The 17574-nt window shown below is 38.1% G+C and overlaps 4 protein-coding genes across 9 annotated transcripts; 2 read left to right on the top strand and 2 right to left on the bottom strand.

The window, feature by feature from the left end:
* The first annotated feature begins 4349 nt into the window (after positions 1–4349).
* Positions 4350–7490, top strand: LOC126800355 (beta-glucuronosyltransferase GlcAT14A-like). 4 transcript variants are annotated; one of them, XM_050527711.1, is made up of 5 exons: positions 4350–4482; positions 4937–5715; positions 6455–6530; positions 6625–6740; positions 6875–7490. In XM_050527711.1, the coding sequence occupies exons 2-5, from the start codon at positions 5106–5108 to the stop codon at positions 7381–7383; spliced, it is 1311 nt and encodes a 436-aa protein (XP_050383668.1). In that variant the 5' UTR covers positions 4350–4482; positions 4937–5105; the 3' UTR covers positions 7384–7490. The 4 variants fall into 4 exon arrangements, with proteins under 4 accessions (XP_050383668.1, XP_050383667.1, XP_050383666.1 ...); XM_050527710.1 differs by having other exon boundaries at positions 4694–5715; XM_050527709.1 differs by having other exon boundaries at positions 4356–4827.
* On the bottom strand, positions 7431–10130 carry LOC126800356 (uncharacterized). Its single transcript, XM_050527712.1, has 3 exons — positions 9978–10130; positions 8241–8655; positions 7431–8101 (listed from the first exon to the last, which is right to left on the bottom strand). The coding sequence occupies exons 1-3, from the start codon at positions 9999–10001 to the stop codon at positions 7584–7586; spliced, it is 957 nt and encodes a 318-aa protein (XP_050383669.1). The 5' UTR covers positions 10002–10130; the 3' UTR covers positions 7431–7583.
* Positions 10131–11003: 873 nt separating this feature from the next.
* On the bottom strand, positions 11004–13897 carry LOC126800357 (uncharacterized). Of its 3 annotated transcripts, none has more exons than XM_050527713.1 (3): positions 13801–13897; positions 12382–12801; positions 11004–12000 (listed from the first exon to the last, which is right to left on the bottom strand). In XM_050527713.1, the coding sequence occupies exons 2-3, from the start codon at positions 12770–12772 to the stop codon at positions 11492–11494; spliced, it is 900 nt and encodes a 299-aa protein (XP_050383670.1). In that variant the 5' UTR covers positions 12773–12801; positions 13801–13897; the 3' UTR covers positions 11004–11491. The 3 variants fall into 3 exon arrangements, with proteins under 3 accessions (XP_050383670.1, XP_050383671.1, XP_050383672.1); XM_050527714.1 differs by having other exon boundaries at positions 12382–12787; positions 13801–13893; XM_050527715.1 differs by having other exon boundaries at positions 11016–12000; positions 12382–12780; positions 13359–13893.
* Positions 13898–15443: 1546 nt separating this feature from the next.
* On the top strand, positions 15444–17271 carry LOC126800354 (uncharacterized). The gene is made up of 2 exons (XM_050527707.1): positions 15444–15662; positions 15770–17271. Exons 1-2 carry the CDS (start codon positions 15444–15446, stop codon positions 17093–17095), a joined length of 1545 nt encoding a protein of 514 aa, XP_050383664.1. The 3' UTR covers positions 17096–17271.
* The last annotated feature ends 303 nt before the right edge of the window (positions 17272–17574 follow it).

Raw genomic sequence — 17574 nt, 5'->3', positions numbered from 1 at the left:
TATGATGCTTTTGAGTTTTGAGTTTTGATCTCTGCTCGGAGGTTGTGGCGGTGGTGGAGACATCGGGGTTTGGGTTTGTGGCTTGAGTAATTGGGTGAGAGAGATGAGATTGGGTTGAAGAAAGAGTCCGATGAGCTCGACAATCGAGACGACGACAGTGGTGGAGGAGTCTGAAATCTGAAGCTAGAGATTACTGTATGCCAAACCCCAGGCTTGAAAAGACAATTGAGCTCCACCCTTTTGAGGTATGAATCTCATGAAGCCTTTTAGATTTGCTACAGAGAAAGCTCCAGGGAGTAACGGACCGCAAGCCGTGAGGGCAAAAGAGACCCCATGAATCCATAATATTCAACCAAATAAACAAAAGAGTAAAAAGTATAATTGAATGACCAATCTTACAATAACACGTAATAGGACAAAAGGCAGGCTCTCTGAGGTCGGGCTCATTCCAGAATTCGCCGACGACAATGTCATATATGCTTGTATTAGAAATAGTAAACAATCTTCAACAAGAACTCGTTGATTTGTTGTTTTGATTTTGGGTTAGCTGATACTACAGTGCTGATACTATTGCTTGCTATGAAAGATAGTAAAATGTCAGTGTACTACAAATTACGCAAGCTACAGATCAAATTGACCTTCTGAACGCCACCCGACTCCCAGTTAATTAGGCCAGTGAACCAGAAGAGCAGCTGGGGATTTTGAAGAAAGCACTGTATATAGTTTCGTTTCATGCATATTTCAACTAGCTTATGAGTATGTTTTACACGGCAGTACAGCTAGCCAGTTCATTATATATATGTTGTTTAGGGCTCTGTTGGTTTCCACAACCACCTGATACCTGATATGATATATGTCATCATCGTCTTAACAAAAAGCATATCTTATTTTTAAAATGATAAACAAGACCTCTTTTTACTGTTCCATGCGATCTTGTTGATCATTGGATTGATACCCTCCTCTTCAGTGGCATTGAGAAAGTTGGACATTATTATTGGTCTGTAAATTAACCCATTGAAGAAGCACATTACAAAATCATGAAACATGTAGAATATTACCAATAAGAATGATCACCAATATTTGCGTTATTTTCAAATTATATGCAAGTGAATGTTGGATCATACTATTGGTGTTCATCTTGACTAATTGCAAACTGGGTAGAGGCCAGTTGTGATTCACTTTGGATTCTCCAGAGGACCACTCAGACTTACAGCTTTCTACAAAGTACAAACTAACTAGGCCTACCAAACTTATTCATTAGTTGTCATAAGGTTCATTGTCTTCTGAGATTGAGTTCTCTTCTGTAATGGCTTAATTCGAAAGTATTGTAATTGTTTTCCAGTCCCTACAAGGCTACAATACAACCAGAAGTCCAGAACTAAACTACTGTTACATACTGACTCTGGTACCTACTAGCCACCCACTCCTGGAAATAGAGGCTTCAATAGTCCAAGATTAAGCATCAAATACCGACAGCTTTCTAGCTTTTCTAGTTTTTTAGGTCATTATCCTTAGAGCTAAATTTTGACTTAGGAAATACATATATATGCAGTTATGCGCCAGCAGCTTACTATGACTAGCTCTGAGCTATATATGTAGTTTGAACTTTCAACCATGCTACTGTAACTGTGTTGTCTTTGTGCCCTTGACTGATGCCAAATTTAAGGAATGTGCCATGAAGCTTTATTCATGTGCAGTAACAGTACTCATGCTGTCTCATTAATCTGATTAACATTGATTGCGTATAAGTTAATCTGATAATATATGGTAGTTGCGTAGTTTCTCAGCCCCCAAAAAATAATAGTACAGACTACAGATTACATCAACTTTTAGCTAGGTTTTTTTTTTTTTTTTGAAATTCTCAGCTTTTGGATGCTTGAATCTTGATTATATCAGACTATAATCTGGGATATATAATGAAATCCTCTTGATGAAGTTGCTTGGCAACTACTAGTTACTTTCTGGAGAATCACTCGAATTAAGCAGCTCGATCATGAGCTTGCTTCCATTTCTTTTTGATATATTCCTTACTACTTATATTAGTTATATATAATTATATAACCCCAACCATCCGGTTTCAAATTCAGGATTTAATTGAGCAACACCAGAAGAAACTCAAACTACCGACTATAGATGAAATTAAATATAACTTGTTGATATTTGCTCCTGTCATATAGTAGTGAAGCTCAATCCTCACTACCTATTGCTGCGAGCCTGCAACTGTGGTTACTGTGCTTGGAATGGAATCTTCAATCCTATCATTATAATTATATAATTATATTTATGTCTGTATATGTACGTTTGCTGAAAGCAACGTCACTGTCAGAACAAGATAGATGAGGTGAGATGTAGAAGAGCATCTCATACTTACATTGCTGGTACAAGTTTGCATAAGATACAGTGCGCTAGTACAGAAACGACGGCGTTCAACTGTAATATCATTTTATTACTACATACCTTCATCGGCAGTCAAATCAACAAACAGTAAAAGTTATGCGTAAGTTTGTTCACCCTTTCCTCATTTCACTCGGGCATGTATAAATGATTCATCGAGTCGTACTTTGTTCATGAAAGAGACGGAAATGGTTACTGTAGTTCTTGAGAACTAGTGAGCTACCCTGCATCAACAAACTCAGGCATCCTTTTAACCAAAAAAAAAAACAAACAAACAAACTCAGGCATCCTATACAATTCAAACCTATGTACCCGGGGGTTAACGTAAGTGATAACAAAGAGTGAAAATTTGGATACGGCTTGAATTAGATTCATGAATTTGATCTTGTCGCTTAAATCAAAACTTTTGTTTATGTTTTGTGAGCTTCTCATGTTTGCTCCGCTTAGCCCGTTGGGTTTTTGTCTTCAAATCCTCAACATGTAATATTTCGGCCCAAGAAAAAGTTGTCAAAGTCAGCTGTTGTTGAATGCGTCTTACAGAGATGAGAGATTCGTGTACATTATAATTTTACAAGAAAAGAGCGAAGTCATGAAACGACAATTACTACCGGACACTAACCAATGAAGTTGGTGCTCATTTAGGCACCATTCTCTTTTAAAAGTCAGAACTTGAATAATGAACATAACTGTGAATCGATGATTAACTAAAACTTTTTAAGACGGGTAAGCGGACTATGCAATCTTAATCATTCATACGTTGGATCTATCTAATTGCCAATATTCAAAGCAAAAGACTGAGCCTTTGAGGTACGAAATGAATTTAGGCTATCACATGAATACGTCACATAAATAAACAAGGACACTCTTAGAGGCAAAATTATAATTAATTTGAGCAGAGACTAATATATACCAAACGTCATGTCAGAACAATTTTCCCCTTTGGCAACCAAAAATAGATTGCAATTCAACTTCACTTAGCGTTAGCAACATTCAAACTTAGGTAGAATTCTATACATATATATTGTTACCAAATCGACTTGAAACTTAAGTGTAAGAGAAATTACACCTAAATATCTAGGATTCATTTCCCTCCCACCACCAACTCATATCTCAAAATAGGCTTAAAAGTTTTCTATTTAGTGAGTTTCTTCAACACATTCATTTTACGGTGTCAATCCTTATAATCTACACGGCTCGCTTCCTTCCTTGCCATATTGAAAGAGAGTGCAAATAAAAAAGAATCCGGACACACACACATACATAATAGGTTAGACGCAAAGTTTTTTCCTACTTTAATACTTTAATCATTATTAATTTGATTGAAAATTTGTATAAGTAATATATTTATATGTGTAACCGGTTGAGATAAAAAAATATAATCATTATCAAATATAAAATGTTGAGATGAAAAAATATAATCGAAAAATATGTCTAATTAATAATTAAGTATTTGGTCTTCAACTAGTCCTTAATAAAATGATATCCTCATTAGAAAAAATTTCTTGGTTATTCCTATTGAGTTAGGTTTGTGAGTAACGCTTAAACTCAAATGAGATAAAAACGAATAAATAAATTAGATTTCAGTCTGAATGTGTCCAGATATTAAAATAGCGAAGTATCACTATTCATTGTAATGGTATTACTCTTTACATTTTTCGAACTTGAAAAAACAGCGGTAAACTAATCTCTGGTAGTAATCACAAATTCACAATTCACAATCACAACCTTGACCTAATTCAATTAGGTGAGTCATAATTCTTGCACTACTGTTCCATTTTCAGAGCACTTTTAATATTTGGAGAAGTTTCTTGAGCTAATTTTAAGTGTCATTAACAATAATAAACTGCAGTTTACTCAATAGCAATCAAGTAATCTATGTATTACTACAGTGTTAGTATATGTTTTTGCCCTCAATCGAAGCAAACCTGATTATTCTTTGGTTTTTAGAAAGAGAGAAAAAAAACCCTCTCTCTCTCTCTGATCGCCGTTACCAAAAAGCTAACTACTTTGAGCTTTGAAGGACTCAAAGCACTGAGCTTTCTCTTGCTTCTGAATCTTTGTTGGATCCCTCTCTCTGAGTCTGTTCATGTAAGCACTTCTCATCTGTTTCATTCTCTCCAGGTCATCTCAAACTCATTCTATGCCAGACTTGGTTTGGTTGGAAACTTCTATCAGACTTTAAACAGAACCAAGTTGTTTGCTTTTACTGCCTGTATTGAAGTTTTGGGTATAAGTTAGATCTGGGTTAGGCTAGCTTTTCATTAATGGGTCATTGATGAAAGATAAATTTAACTCATAGGGGTGCCTGAATTCGTTTAGACGTTGCATAAATTTCATTGCTTGAAAGCTACTTTCACTCCTTGTTCATCTGGGGCTTGTTCATTTTCAACTAACACATGCCTATATAGCCTTCCTAGCTAAGCTTATTCAAAGGTTTGATATTTATGCACTTTGCTTGATACCCATCTTTTAGTACTGCATCTTTTAGTACTGAAACTTATTAAGACCCTGCTTTGATGTTCTTGGTTTGCTTATTGAAAAGGTGTTTCTGGATTGATTATGGAGCCTCCTTGCCCTTCTGCAGCTCTGTAATCTTTGGGTGATTGGTGGGTTTTGGTTTGGTAATCAACCTTGGGTTTCTGAGGTGATAGATACATTGTTTGAGGTTTTGGGTTTCTAAACCAGATATTAGTTGGTTAAGGAATCACTAAATGAGTATGAGGAAGTATATGAATCACCATTCTGGAAGGGTAATTGGTGATAGGGTTTGGGTCCTTCCATTCATTGCTAGCTTTGTCATATTCATTACTCTCCTTTTCTCAGTCATTTCTGGGCTGTTTACTTTGCCACATAATAAAGAGGAGTTGCCAACCGACATTGTTTCCTTTTCAAAATCTGATGACTCTGCTGGGGGGTATTTTGTTGAGTCTGATTTGAAAAGATCATTGGAACAGAATAGATATTCGAGAGCAGGAGCTCCTAGATTGGCGTATCTTATATCAGGTACAAAGGGGGATAGTCATAGAATGATGAGGACTTTGAGTGCTGTATATCATCCAAGAAATCAGTATGTTCTGCATTTGGATCTTGCGGCTCCACCTCGAGAAAGATTGGAACTTGCAAGTTTAGTCAAGGCTGATCCTACATTTAGTGAAGTAGAAAATGTGCGTGTTATGGCTCAATCCAATTTGGTTACATACAAGGGCCCTACCATGATTGCTTGTACCCTGCAAGCGATTTCCATTTTGTTAAAGGAGAGCTCAGAGTGGGACTGGTTTATAAACCTCAGTGCGTCGGATTATCCTCTAATAACACAAGATGGTAAGTACCAGACCTTGCTCCCATTGCTCATTGTTACTTTCATTAATATTCATGGATGTTATCTTATATATTGCTACTACGCTTGCAAGCTGATTGCCTGACTTAATTTTCTTAACAGACTGCGTACATATTTTGCGCATTAGGCAACATTGGTATGCTTGTGCTTTAAATTGTCTTACGATAAAATTAATCTCACACTAGAAATTTTAAGGTCTTTGTGAGATTGCACATTTCTCCGTGATGTCTGAACTGATTGCTATCAATTTTGGTGGCTCCATACCTCCATAATAGGATATATACCATATGGTACAGTATAAGCTAATTGTTCAGATTGTCAGACAGAGATGTTATGTAGATAATGTTAGTAAATAAAGGATATATAACCATACTGGTGATAGTATGATGGTGAAGTGGATCTTAGCTATATTCGATTAAAGATGTTGATCTAGGTCTGATGTAATCTTTTATTTAATCAAATCTTTGTAATGCCAAAGTAGAAAATCATCCTAACATTCCTGGTGATACTGGCTTAGTTTGCATGTGTCTTGACTGTTACTGTTCCCGAGGGAGTTTTTATGTTGTCTTATTATCACTTCAGTCTTCTGCATATTTATAATGCTACTAGCAGAAATGTATTGGTTGTTAGGTTGATGCCTGTCTGATATAACCGATATTTGTATACTTCCAGTTTTCCTTAATCATTTATAGATGTGACCTGATAGTTTTCCTGATTGTGCAGATTTGCTTCATTCCTTCTCTAATTTGTCTAGAGATATCAATTTCATCGAAAATATGCGGATTACTGGGTGGAAACTGTAAGAACCTGTGTCTAGAGCCTAACAAGTAATCTGCCTGTTTTTGTAGTTTACCAATATATCATCATGAATACGCTATAATATTTTTATGCAGTAATCAAAGAGCTAAACCAATCATCATTGATCCTGGCCTGTATCTATCAAAAAAATCTGATCTTGCATGGACCACTCAGCGTCGTTCACTTCCCACCTCATTCAAGTTGTTCACAGGTAATGATAAAACTGTACATGGTCCATTGAGCACCTAACTTCCTTGGTAATTGTTAGTGTATTCTTATCATTTCAAATGTGGATTTGTTATCAAAAGTAACATGAACTGCTTGTTCATTTGGTTGTATGTGCAGGTTCAGCATGGGTAATGCTGACGCGACCGTTTGTTGAGTATTGTATATGGGGATGGGATAACCTCCCTCGTACGATCCTTATGTACTATACAAATTTTGTTTCCTCTCCAGAAGGCTATTTTCATACTGTGATTTGTAACAATGAGGAATATCGCCACACCGCAATAAGCCATGATCTCCACTACATTGCTTGGGACAGCCCTCCAAAGCAGCATCCAATCTCCTTGTCAATGAAGGACTTCGAAAAAATGGTAAAGAGCAATGCTCCTTTTGCACGAAAATTTGCAAAGAATGATCCAGTCTTGGATAAAATAGATAAAGAACTTCTAGGTCGAACAAGCCGTTTTGCTCCCGGAGCATGGTGTATAGGTAACTCAGAAGGTGGAGCTGACCCTTGTTCAGTACGTGGTAATGATTCAGATTTTAGGCCAGGTCCTGGTGCTGAGAGGTTTGAAGTGTTGCTTCAGACATTGTTGTCTGAAGAATTTAGGAAAAAGCAATGTTTATGACAGAGGTAAGAATTGGAATATTAAAGTGTACATTAGTGTATCAATAGATCACAGGGCGGATTTAAAATGGCAAAATTTGTTTCCGAATATATCAACAGAATATGCAACTTCACAACAGTTCACAGATCTACTTGACAGCATACATCCTTCTTCACCTCTTTGTTTTCCTGACCCACAATGTAGCAGCAAGTTCCTTTTGTCTAGTTTTTATCTGCAGCTATTAGTTTCAAATACGTTTCAATAACCATATCTGGTGAATGATCAGTGAAGTAACCCTTCTCTACATACAACCCTTCTTCTGCTGCTAGCATCTCTACCCGGGTCTGGACTTTGTCTGCGCCAATCTGGTTGGGCTCTAAGAGCATGCAAGCTATCTCTGTGGAGTCCTCACCATGAACAAGACCCAGTGTTTGCACTGTTGGGAGGCCTCCCCCTCGAGCACTCACCATTCTTGCTATCTTTCGAGTGGCTGCAACATCGGTGGACAATATCGGCATGTTGTACAAGGCAACCCATGGACGTGCCCCAATCGTTGCAATGCCTCGCGCAGGAGTTACACTTGTCGGGCCTTCATCGGGTTTGTCTTGGAGTACTCGTGGAATGGTCCATCCTGCCCATTGGTTGCCCATGAAATTTGGTCTGTAGTAGCCAAGCTCACGCCTAATGGTGTCAAGAGCCTTGCCTGTAGGGTGTGCTGCATCATATAGATATACTGGAACTGCAGGCATCAATTAATCCCAGAAAATTAGAAAGATGCAACTTTGCAAAGAGCTAGAGGGCTAATCAGTTCATTTCCTTGACTTAAATTAACGTTTGTGGACCATAGTTTTGATTTTAGAAGTTAGTCATAAGACAACCTTGGAATTTATTGCCGATGTCCACTCCCACAGCCTTAGCAAGCCAAGCTGCTTCATCTAGAGATGCTCTTGCCAAAGGGTGGAACACAATGTCGTCGACAACCCCTATGCGAGGGTGAGCTCCCAAGTGCTCCTCAAGATTAATGGCGCTGAATGCTGCCTCAGCCATGGCTAATACAGTTTGCTGCAAGGGGCTGTATATGGCACTTCCTGTGCTATCATGCAGAACATATGACACAATAGTATACCGAGTCCTATTGTAAGCTCGGTCCTCAAATTTGTTTACAATGACAGACTCCGGGTCAAGCCTAGCAGCACGTTCAATGGCATCAAGTGCAGTGGTATTACGCGCTTCAGAAATGAAAAACTTGCAGCAGAGCAGCATGGACTGATCTATGGTGTTCTTCTTCTTGTCCTTGTGCCAAGAACATCATTATCTCATAAACATGTTGTAGTATCATACAAAGGAAATTGCACATCATAACATACCCCACAATCCACAGATTAGGTACTCGAATAGACTAATAACTAGGGATTCAGATTTGCCTTTAGGGGTGATATCACCACCCAATAGAAAATTGCCATGTATGATAACTTAAATCATGAACTAACTATGGTTAAGTTAATTATCAGAAAAAAAAAAGATTATTCTATTTACAGTCTCTCTCTCTCTCTCAGCTAGAACTCTGCAACTTTCTGGGTTTTCACTTCGTCGAAAAAAAACTTTCGGGGTTTTCACCTCATTCTCCATTTATGGTTTGATTAAAGTCCCAAACTTTGATCCAAAATCTTGCTACATTTAATCTTTGCTACCCAGAATTAGGGTTTTGCATTCCCCCAATTTGATTTGGCATCAATTCTCATTCTTGGTTTACAAAACTTCAAAAATACCCACCTAAAAAATTGGGAAGAATTATAATGTCGAAAATGGATTTTCCATATCTATCCACAAATAAATAATTAAATATGTATTTTTGATGATAATTCTTGAAGAGTTACTTGTGGTGGTGTGAGAGAGATGCTACTCGATGAACAATTAATGGTGATAGTGCCATAAACTGATCAAATACAGAAAGAGGGGAGATATGAGGAGATCAATGGAATTAAAAATTACAATTTTATTATTACTAACCATTTTTATTTTTGAGAAGATAACTATAGTTAAATTATAAACTTATGGTTCTTGTTTTCTATTGGGTAGTAATATCACCCTCTAGGGTGGGCGGTGAGCAAAATCGATTTATATAAATCATGTGAACTTACTAACTGGATTTATTACAGTTATCATAATAATAAATGTGAATTTTCTTCTTGTGAATCACATCATAAAGCTTCCACTAGCTAAATGACGAGTGTATGGTTTATTTTTCACAATCTTTAATTTGATCTTCTCCAAGTTAGAGCCCCAGCAACGACCCTATTGCTTGATCAACAGTTTAAAAGTTTGCTCTCGAAATTCTTTGAAGAAGATTACTGCTCAAAAAAAAAAAATCTAAGAACCTACTTAGTGGTCCTGTGAAGTTTTAAAGATCAGAAAGAAACTTGCTGCATTGCATTCAAGTTCTACTGATTTCCAAAGATGAATTTTAAGGAAAATCCTGCAGCTGAATCGGGTTTGAGAACATTTATGAAACAAGAAATATATGAACAGACGAAATAGAAGCATGGAATCAGATGATCAATCTTCAATATATATGAGCACGCACTTCAGTATGAGAATCTATAACAACTTCTTACCTTGCAAGCAGTGTTGTAATCCATTTCTTGTCTCCAAGGTTGAATCTTTGCTGCTAAAAAATGGTGTTCAACTCTGATTAACTGACAGAGAAGGCGATATAAACAACTGAGCTATTAAGTTAAGGAAGGCTTTCTTATTCTGGTCTGAAATGTGGAGGCTCTCTAAGTTTATATGAGTCAGCATTATTGATGCGGCATCCGTTTAAAGGATTGTCCCCACAGTTTGACAAGTCTTGCATTTTATTTAACATTATGGAAACAGCACAAAACACATGGTGTCATGGTGAGTATCAAGAGCATTCTCACAGTCACAGTGCTGCTTATTCAATCAGAACCATTTTGTATGACTGAAAAAAAATTCAGTATGAAACACATGATGGTCTATCCTAAAATAATGTCACATAATTTCACGTACTCGATATGTAACGCACTATCTATCTCCTCCTTTAGAACCACTTTTCCTTCAATCCAACAAAATGACTGGGAAATACCACCAAAATCAACAGGTACTGATATAAACAGAAACTAGATAGACCACAGTTTCAGGTTGGACTAATTCTATACACAATAATGTATCATCAAACATAACTTTCTAATAGTGGTGGCTAAATTTATACAATGCACTTGTATATATCCACAAATCATATTATGTGACATTATTTTAGGATTTTTAGCCATTAATGTCATCTTAAAACTCTAATTACATTCATATCACCACCTATGCTATGATATGTAACGAAAATTTGTTTATCTTTTTTGGATGTGAACACAGAAACTATAAACTAATTTCCCTGAGTTTATCAGCATTGTCTATAGCAAGAAAACTAAATGAACCAACAACTCATTTGACATATAGTCAGCTGACATTCATGTGGTTGATCACTTTATCATCTCCTGCATAATAGTGATAATACTATTAAATTTGGATAAGAGTTTGCTAATAAGCTTGTCTGGTGAGGTACTATGAAATTGAAATTCCATAATTCAACCAATATAAAAATGTAAGATTAAGCACAAAAATATAACAATTCCAACAGCAAGGACAATTTTAAGTGTTAAGGACATGTTTGGGACAATGACTTGACAAAGACAGATGGAGAAGCTCCAACCATATGTACACATTCAGCACAAATCCCATTAACAATGTGGATGATGATCCAATACACTAGCTTCATTTCGGAAATCCAACACATTCTTGAAAGAGAGCCTTCAAATTATACAGAGGGAAATTCTGTGATTAGGAGAAACTGCATCAATGTGAATGAGCCTCAATATGATAGAACTCTGTTAAATGTTAATGCATTCTTCTCTTTGAGCTTAAAGTATCAAAGATGAGACACTAGTAATAAACCAATGGTATGTAGATCCACAGCTTTGTGAAGACACCTATGTGCTCAATTCAATCTCTTCATATAGGATACAAGTCGATAACTCGTGAATATGTAGGACAGTGAACTATTACAAGGTCTCTTTTTTCTTTTTCTTTTTGAAAATAAATCTTAATTCATTTCTGTTCAGGTAGGAACTGACTGCAAATACCTTTCAATTAATTTGCCTTGAGAAAGATCAGTGAAGTAGCCATTCCCCACTGTCAAACCTTCTTCCTTTGCAAGCCGTTCAACTTCAAGCTGAACCCTGTCTCCACCCACTTCCTGTGGTTCCAACAAATTGCAAGCTACCTCCGTGACAGATTCACCATGCACGAGTGCCATGGCTTGGACTGAAGGAAGTCCACCTCCTCTGCCACTCACACGTTTCGATATTCTACGAACAGCAGAAATATCAGTAGAGTGGACAGGGACATTATAGTTATCCACCCACTGGGTTGCTCCAATCACAATGACACCTTTCTCTTGAGTAACTTGAGGGGGACCCTTCTCTGGCTTCAGTGCCAAGTATTCTGATTTTGGACCCCCAAACCACTGTTGTCCGTCGGAGTTCGGTTTGAAATAACCGAGCTCTCTTCTAATTGAATCAAGTGTCCTCCTCTCTTCATGGGCAGCTCCGTAGACAAATGTAGGGACTGCAGCAGGCTACATCTCAACATTTAGTAATTCATAGAACATATAAACCCATATGCTGATCATTTGAATTTGACAGTGGCTACATATCACTACATTTAATATAATAACCAACAGTCTAATTCATGGTCTTTAAAGCATTTCCATTCAATGTCACACACTATCTGCAATCTAGTATGTTCACTTTCGAGAGGCAAAACTTTAGAGACTAGATTAATATGCCACTACTAAAATTTAGTCACATGACAGTATTATGATTCTTCAAGATTATAATCTCCCATTTCACCAGCTGATTATTTCATTGTCCGGATAATCATCTCCATAAGCATATATGTGTTACCTATCTTGATATAAAATTTACAATGTAATGTAGAGAATCAAACCTTGAAGACCAAAGCCAACATCTTCTGCCAAGGAGTTTGCAACACCAGCCACATGTTCCAAGGAAGCACCAAGAAGGGGGTGAAAGCATATATGATCTACAACTCCAAGCCGAGGATGACTTCCACTGTGCGATCCAAGGTCAATGGTTTCAAAAGCAGCCTTAACCATGGCAAGGACAGCCATCCTCAAGGTGCAAGGTTCCCCAGAAGGCTTAGGAGCCAGCTTAGAGACAAGAGTGTACCCAACTCTATTGTAGGTTTCATCTTCAAACTTATTGACAATAGGCACTTCTGAGAATCTCTTAGCAGCTCGCTCAATCGACTCCAGTGCAAGCCTATTTCTGCTCTCAGAAATGTACACCTTGCAGCAACCAAGCATCAATTTTAACATTTCCTCTCCTCCTTGCTGCACAACACAAGCTGGAGAAAATGATTGATTATGCTAACAGAAAGACACCAAACACAATGTGGCCATGCTTTTTCTCAGACCACAAACTAGCCTAACCTTAGCCACAAACTTGGCTGGTGATAAAACTATCTTCTTCACACAATGTAAACATTTAATAAAAGTGTGGCAATACACTCTATTAAAACTCTATTGCACTTAGAAATTCAGCTTTGAAATAACTATAAAAAAACTTCCATATATCTTAAGCATGATTACAGAACACTAAAAACTCCAAACCACATTGTCCTGCAAAAAATTTCTTCCAATTTCAAAGTACACTCATCATATTCTCATAAAGTAAGTCTCTTACTTTCGCATACATTACCAGCCAGACTAATGTCCTCCAAAACCAGTCATACCATAACCTAAATTCCAATTCCACTATCACATATAAAGCTAATGTGTAACCATACATCTAGAAACTAAAAAGCTCTAAACTTTAACCACCAAAACCTTAATCCCACACAAACCCACTTCCAGTTTTACACCAACAATCAAAATGAAACATCTTTATCCCCAGATGAAGAACCCTTTGGGTACCCTTTGTACTCCAACTTGACGCCCAAAGAACCACAGACCACCTTAAACTTGGACCTCAACTCCCCCATGATCTCCTGCACTCTCTCATCCTGGGGTTCCATAACTGGGTACCGCCCCACCAGCTCCTCTATCTGCTTCACGCCCTTCTGGACCCGGGCCGAGAACCGGGTCGGGTCGGCCCGGATCGCGGAGCTCCAGACGTCGGCGCAGCCCTTGTAGAAGCCGAGCTCCTCGCCGACCTCGAAGCCGACTTTGAGGCCGACTTGCCTGGCCTCCTCTTTTCCGGCGACGAGGCCGTCTTTGTGGCCGTCGGCGAAGCCTTGGTCGAAGTGTTTCTGTTCCAAGTTGAGGGTCTGTTCGAATATGTCGTCCATGGATGTTTGAGTAATCAGGAGAGCTTTGAGAATACCAGAACAGGGAAGTTTTTGTACCTCTTTTGCTTTCTGCCGGAAACGCGGTCCACGCCGGGAAGCATCAACTTCTTCTCCGATGCCTTCTTGCTCTCTCTCGCTCGGGCCAAGCGAAGAGACTCAACTCTTGTCTTAAATAGTTAGGAGGAGCGACGGTCCAGATTAGATGGGAGATGGAGATCAACGGCTGAATGGATCACTAATTAATTAATTTAGGATAAGCAATTTTCCAAAAACATTATATTATGTCCATTAACCCCAACGACATGAGTAAGATGACTAACTAATATTCTCATCAGAACATCTTTTATGGAAAGCGAGATGGGTAAATTTTTGAAATAGCCATAGTGTAGAGTTTATTAAATTTCAAATTTAGCTAAATAAGATTTTTGAGAAATATGATTGTAATTTTTTAAATAATAGGCAAATCAAAAAAATAAGAAGAGGTAATAATTACTAATTGATATAAAAATACATATAAAAACAAGCGCACACGCAGAGGCAACGCGTGGACATGAAAGTTAGTCAAGAATAAGTTGCAAAAGCTACTAGCAAGATGTGGTAACCCGTCGGCAAAACATTGTTGGCTTATCTATAGATGTATCAAACGTTGATTAACTAAAACGTAAACACGTATGCTATACCATCCTCCAAAATTCGACTAATTTCTGGCTAATCTACCTCCTTATTCTGGATGGCACTCATCAAAAGGATAGAGTCACTCTTAATGTCCCTCGCAAGTAAGTTGAAATCGTCAATTTTGTATGTTGGCTTACAAATTGTCATTCAAGATTGAACAGTATTCCAGGAATTTCTTCTTTGATACTAAAAAAGCAAGTTAATCATCCTTATGCTTGGAAAAGAACTTTCAGATACCAGAGATATTACCAGATAGTGATTATTATGATATATTAAAAATTGAACATAACGTCGTGAATCTTAAGAACTTTCAAATGTTGAGTCATTTATGTTGTTAATTCGCTGATGGACCATGAGTATCCTCGGAGGTTGATTGATGCCAATTAAAGGATAATGATGATCAAGGGGAGGAAGAGTTCTGACAAATTCTACGGGGCAGAAAGTGTTTTGAGTCCTAGAAAGATTTTGAAAATATTGTTGTAGATTCGATTGTACAAAAATACCAAAAAAAAAACTAAAAAGAAAAAGAAGAAGAAAAAAAAAGAAAAAGAGCAAGCAACATGTGTTTTGGGAAGCTAATTTTGTCGCTGATGTCATTACTAATCTTGGGCATTCTTGTAATACACATTTGTATTGGAATGATAGGTTGATAGTAAGGTTTTGTCTGCCTTACTATTTGACATTGTAAACATTGATTGCCCAAAAGACTTCTTAATGTAATTTATATTTCCTTTAAAAAAAAACCCGAGCAAGCAACAAATCGTCAAAATATAGTTTTGAAGGGAGGAAGAGATGAAAATGGGAAACTCAAGCAATAAATAAAAATGGTCAAAGTGCATTGTACACTAATCCTCCAGAATCAGTGCCAGTGCACAGTTCCCATGCTCCCTTGTAAACTCCGCTCTTCTCTTGCGTGTTCTGAGTAGTTGCAGAGCTCTTTTTACATGACAAGCAACCAAACATGCCTTATATTTAATCTTCACTTTAGTTATTCTTTCTATACCTCGATCATCACTCTGAGAGCAATGGCCATGGGAGGACCTTACAATCACAACAAGGGTCATGGGAATAATAGTAACTCTAGTAGCAACAGAGGGAGGCCTTATGGGTTGATGCTGGTCTTGGCATTTGGGGCTGCATTGGTTGGAGTCATGGTGCTCCATAAGCTCAGAGAAAGGCGCATCTTCAACTTTGTGATCAAAGAAAAAGACACTCAGCTCGTTTCGCTTCACCTCGCCTTACAGGTATATAGTAGTAGTGTAGTACTACTTCAACTCATTGTTTTGTAAACTGTAATGAATCTTGCTTCTATTTTTAATTTCGATGTTCATTGGTTTTGTATCTCTAACAGAAGGAGAGAGACTACGGCAGGGAAGTGAAAACGAAGCACGAAGGGCTGAAAGCGAAGATGTACTCCATTAGAACACAAAAAATGCAGCTTGAGAGGACGGTGCTGGAGATGAAGTCGACTATTGGTTCGCTTAAGGAGGAGCTGAGAACAATGGAGGCTGCATTTGAGGAGAAACAGAATGAAACCAAAGTGATGAGATTGAGCGATGATCAGAATGATAATCCCCGGGTGATGAAGTTGGTGGAAAGCTTGAAGCTGAAGGAAGCTGAAATTGAGGAATTGAAACATCGGCTCGAGTATAAGGTGTGGTCGGTGAGTGCTGACGACCCATCAAACCCAAGCAGAAACTTAACCATGTCCAAGAGGAGAGGAGAGGCTGATCAAGTGTCAAATGAAGATGGAAATGGCCTCAAACAGGGTGAGACTATAACAGGAGAAGATCAGGTTGGGAAAGCAGAGAAGGAAACAAAGAGGACGGCAATGATGGCAAGAGAGGCGGAGAAGATGGGTAGTTCCCAGGAAGTGAATATCAAGGGTCGCAATAGAGGTGGAAATACCACCGAGGAGGGCCAAGTAAAGATGAGTCAGGATACCAAGGATGATGATCAGAAAGCAATTGATGGTCAAGAGATTAAGGGCAGAGGAAATGGGAATCTACAAGACATTGACAATTCTGAACTTGGAGATGGTCAGAAATTACATGTGAAAACAGAGCGTGGGATGTTGGAAATGCTAGACAAGGGATCTGGGAATGAGGAAAGGTCTAGAGTGGGAAGGAAGCAAGACTACTTTAGTGGTATTAAAGGAAAGAAATGGAGATTAGCTGCTAAGAATATGAGGATGGAGAAGAAGGGGAGTTATAAGAACAATGGGGTGGCGAGCATGAGAGGTAGGAGGTTCTTTGAAGATGATCGGTATAAGGGGAGAGCAGAGGAACTGTCTTCGAACAGGAGACTAACAAGTGATGATCGCGGGATGCAAGCTAGGCAGTCTGCGGATTCAAGTGATGCAGAACATCTGAAAAACAAGCTTACACATGGTGGTTCAGGTGATAGCACAGCAAGTAATGATACAAAACAGGAACCTGAAGTTGAAAAATCAAAAGACCATGAAGCCATTAAAAAACAACAGAATCCAAGCAACAAGGATATCGGCAACGAAGAAGATAGAGGTGATGCTGATACACAGGACTTCCCAGGAGATTTGGAAATTGCAGAGGCAGAGGAACACGAGAATGATATTACCGATGTGGACGGTTTCCTTGGTGAATCAGGTTTCTTGGAAGATAGAGAGTACAGGGGGGAAATAGATGAGTCTGAATTCTAGCTTCAGCATGTTTAACAGATTGCATAAGTGATCGTCACAGGCTAGCTTTTCTTTTCTTTGCCAATTAGTACTTTGAAGTAGTGTTCCTCTAGCATGTTCGAATTAATCCAAAGCTGATGTGACGCATCAAACTCTGGTTTGCGAATGTTGTCCAAGAATTCCCCCAGAATGACAAGAACAAGTTGAGATTGTGTTTACACTAAAATTAAAGAACAGTTGATTAAATCCAAAGGAAAAAGATAGAAGGCAATCGCACGCATATAATAGGAAAAGGAATTTATGCATCCCGACTGCCTCAAACTCTCCATCTACTCAAAGATGGCCTGCTGCACTGCTGCTTTTAGTTGCCAAAGCCACAGCAATTCTATTAGATATCAACAAAGGCATTTATTTCTGATTAGTCTTCATTTTTTCGTATTTCCTTTATCATATGTTTCTATGTGAGGAATTTAACTTGTGATACCTCAAAACTAGGTGGA

Source organism: Argentina anserina, chromosome 6 (assembly GCF_933775445.1).
Source record: "Argentina anserina chromosome 6, drPotAnse1.1, whole genome shotgun sequence".
Classification (NCBI taxonomy): Eukaryota; Viridiplantae; Streptophyta; class Magnoliopsida; order Rosales; family Rosaceae; genus Argentina; species Argentina anserina.
The sequence above is the reverse complement of the archived record's forward strand: the minus strand, read 5'-3'. Positions and strand labels throughout refer to the sequence as shown.

What these genes read in the sequence shown, in the direction of transcription:
- LOC126800355 (XM_050527711.1), top strand. Translation starts at nt 5,106, where the DNA reads ATGAGTATGAGGAAGTATATGAATCACCATTCTGGAAGGGTAATTGGT. An exon ending in TCCTCTAATAACACAAGATG is followed by an intron (nt 5,716 to 6,454) that starts GTAAGTACCAGA and finishes CTGATTGTGCAG; the next exon opens with ATTTGCTTCATTCCTTCTCT. An exon ending in CGGATTACTGGGTGGAAACT is followed by an intron (nt 6,531 to 6,624) that starts GTAAGAACCTGT and finishes ATTTTTATGCAG; the next exon opens with TAATCAAAGAGCTAAACCAA.
- LOC126800357 (XM_050527715.1), bottom strand. Translation starts at nt 13,743, where the DNA reads ATGGACGACATATTCGAACAGACCCTCAACTTGGAACAGAAACACTTC. An exon ending in GTACAAAGGGTACCCAAAGG is followed by an intron (nt 12,781 to 13,358) that starts GTTCTTCATCTG and finishes TGCAGCAAGGAG; the next exon opens with GAGAGGAAATGTTAAAATTG. An exon ending in TGTTGGCTTTGGTCTTCAAG is followed by an intron (nt 12,001 to 12,381) that starts GTTTGATTCTCT and finishes AGCCTGCTGCAG; the next exon opens with TCCCTACATTTGTCTACGGA.
- LOC126800356 (XM_050527712.1), bottom strand. Translation starts at nt 10,001, where the DNA reads ATGGATTACAACACTGCTTGCAAG. An exon ending in ATTACAACACTGCTTGCAAG is followed by an intron (nt 8,656 to 9,977) that starts GTAAGAAGTTGT and finishes TCTTGGCACAAG; the next exon opens with GACAAGAAGAAGAACACCAT. An exon ending in CATCGGCAATAAATTCCAAG is followed by an intron (nt 8,102 to 8,240) that starts GTTGTCTTATGA and finishes TGATGCCTGCAG; the next exon opens with TTCCAGTATATCTATATGAT.
- LOC126800354 (XM_050527707.1), top strand. Translation starts at nt 15,444, where the DNA reads ATGGCCATGGGAGGACCTTACAATCACAACAAGGGTCATGGGAATAAT. An exon ending in CGCTTCACCTCGCCTTACAG is followed by an intron (nt 15,663 to 15,769) that starts GTATATAGTAGT and finishes TATCTCTAACAG; the next exon opens with AAGGAGAGAGACTACGGCAG.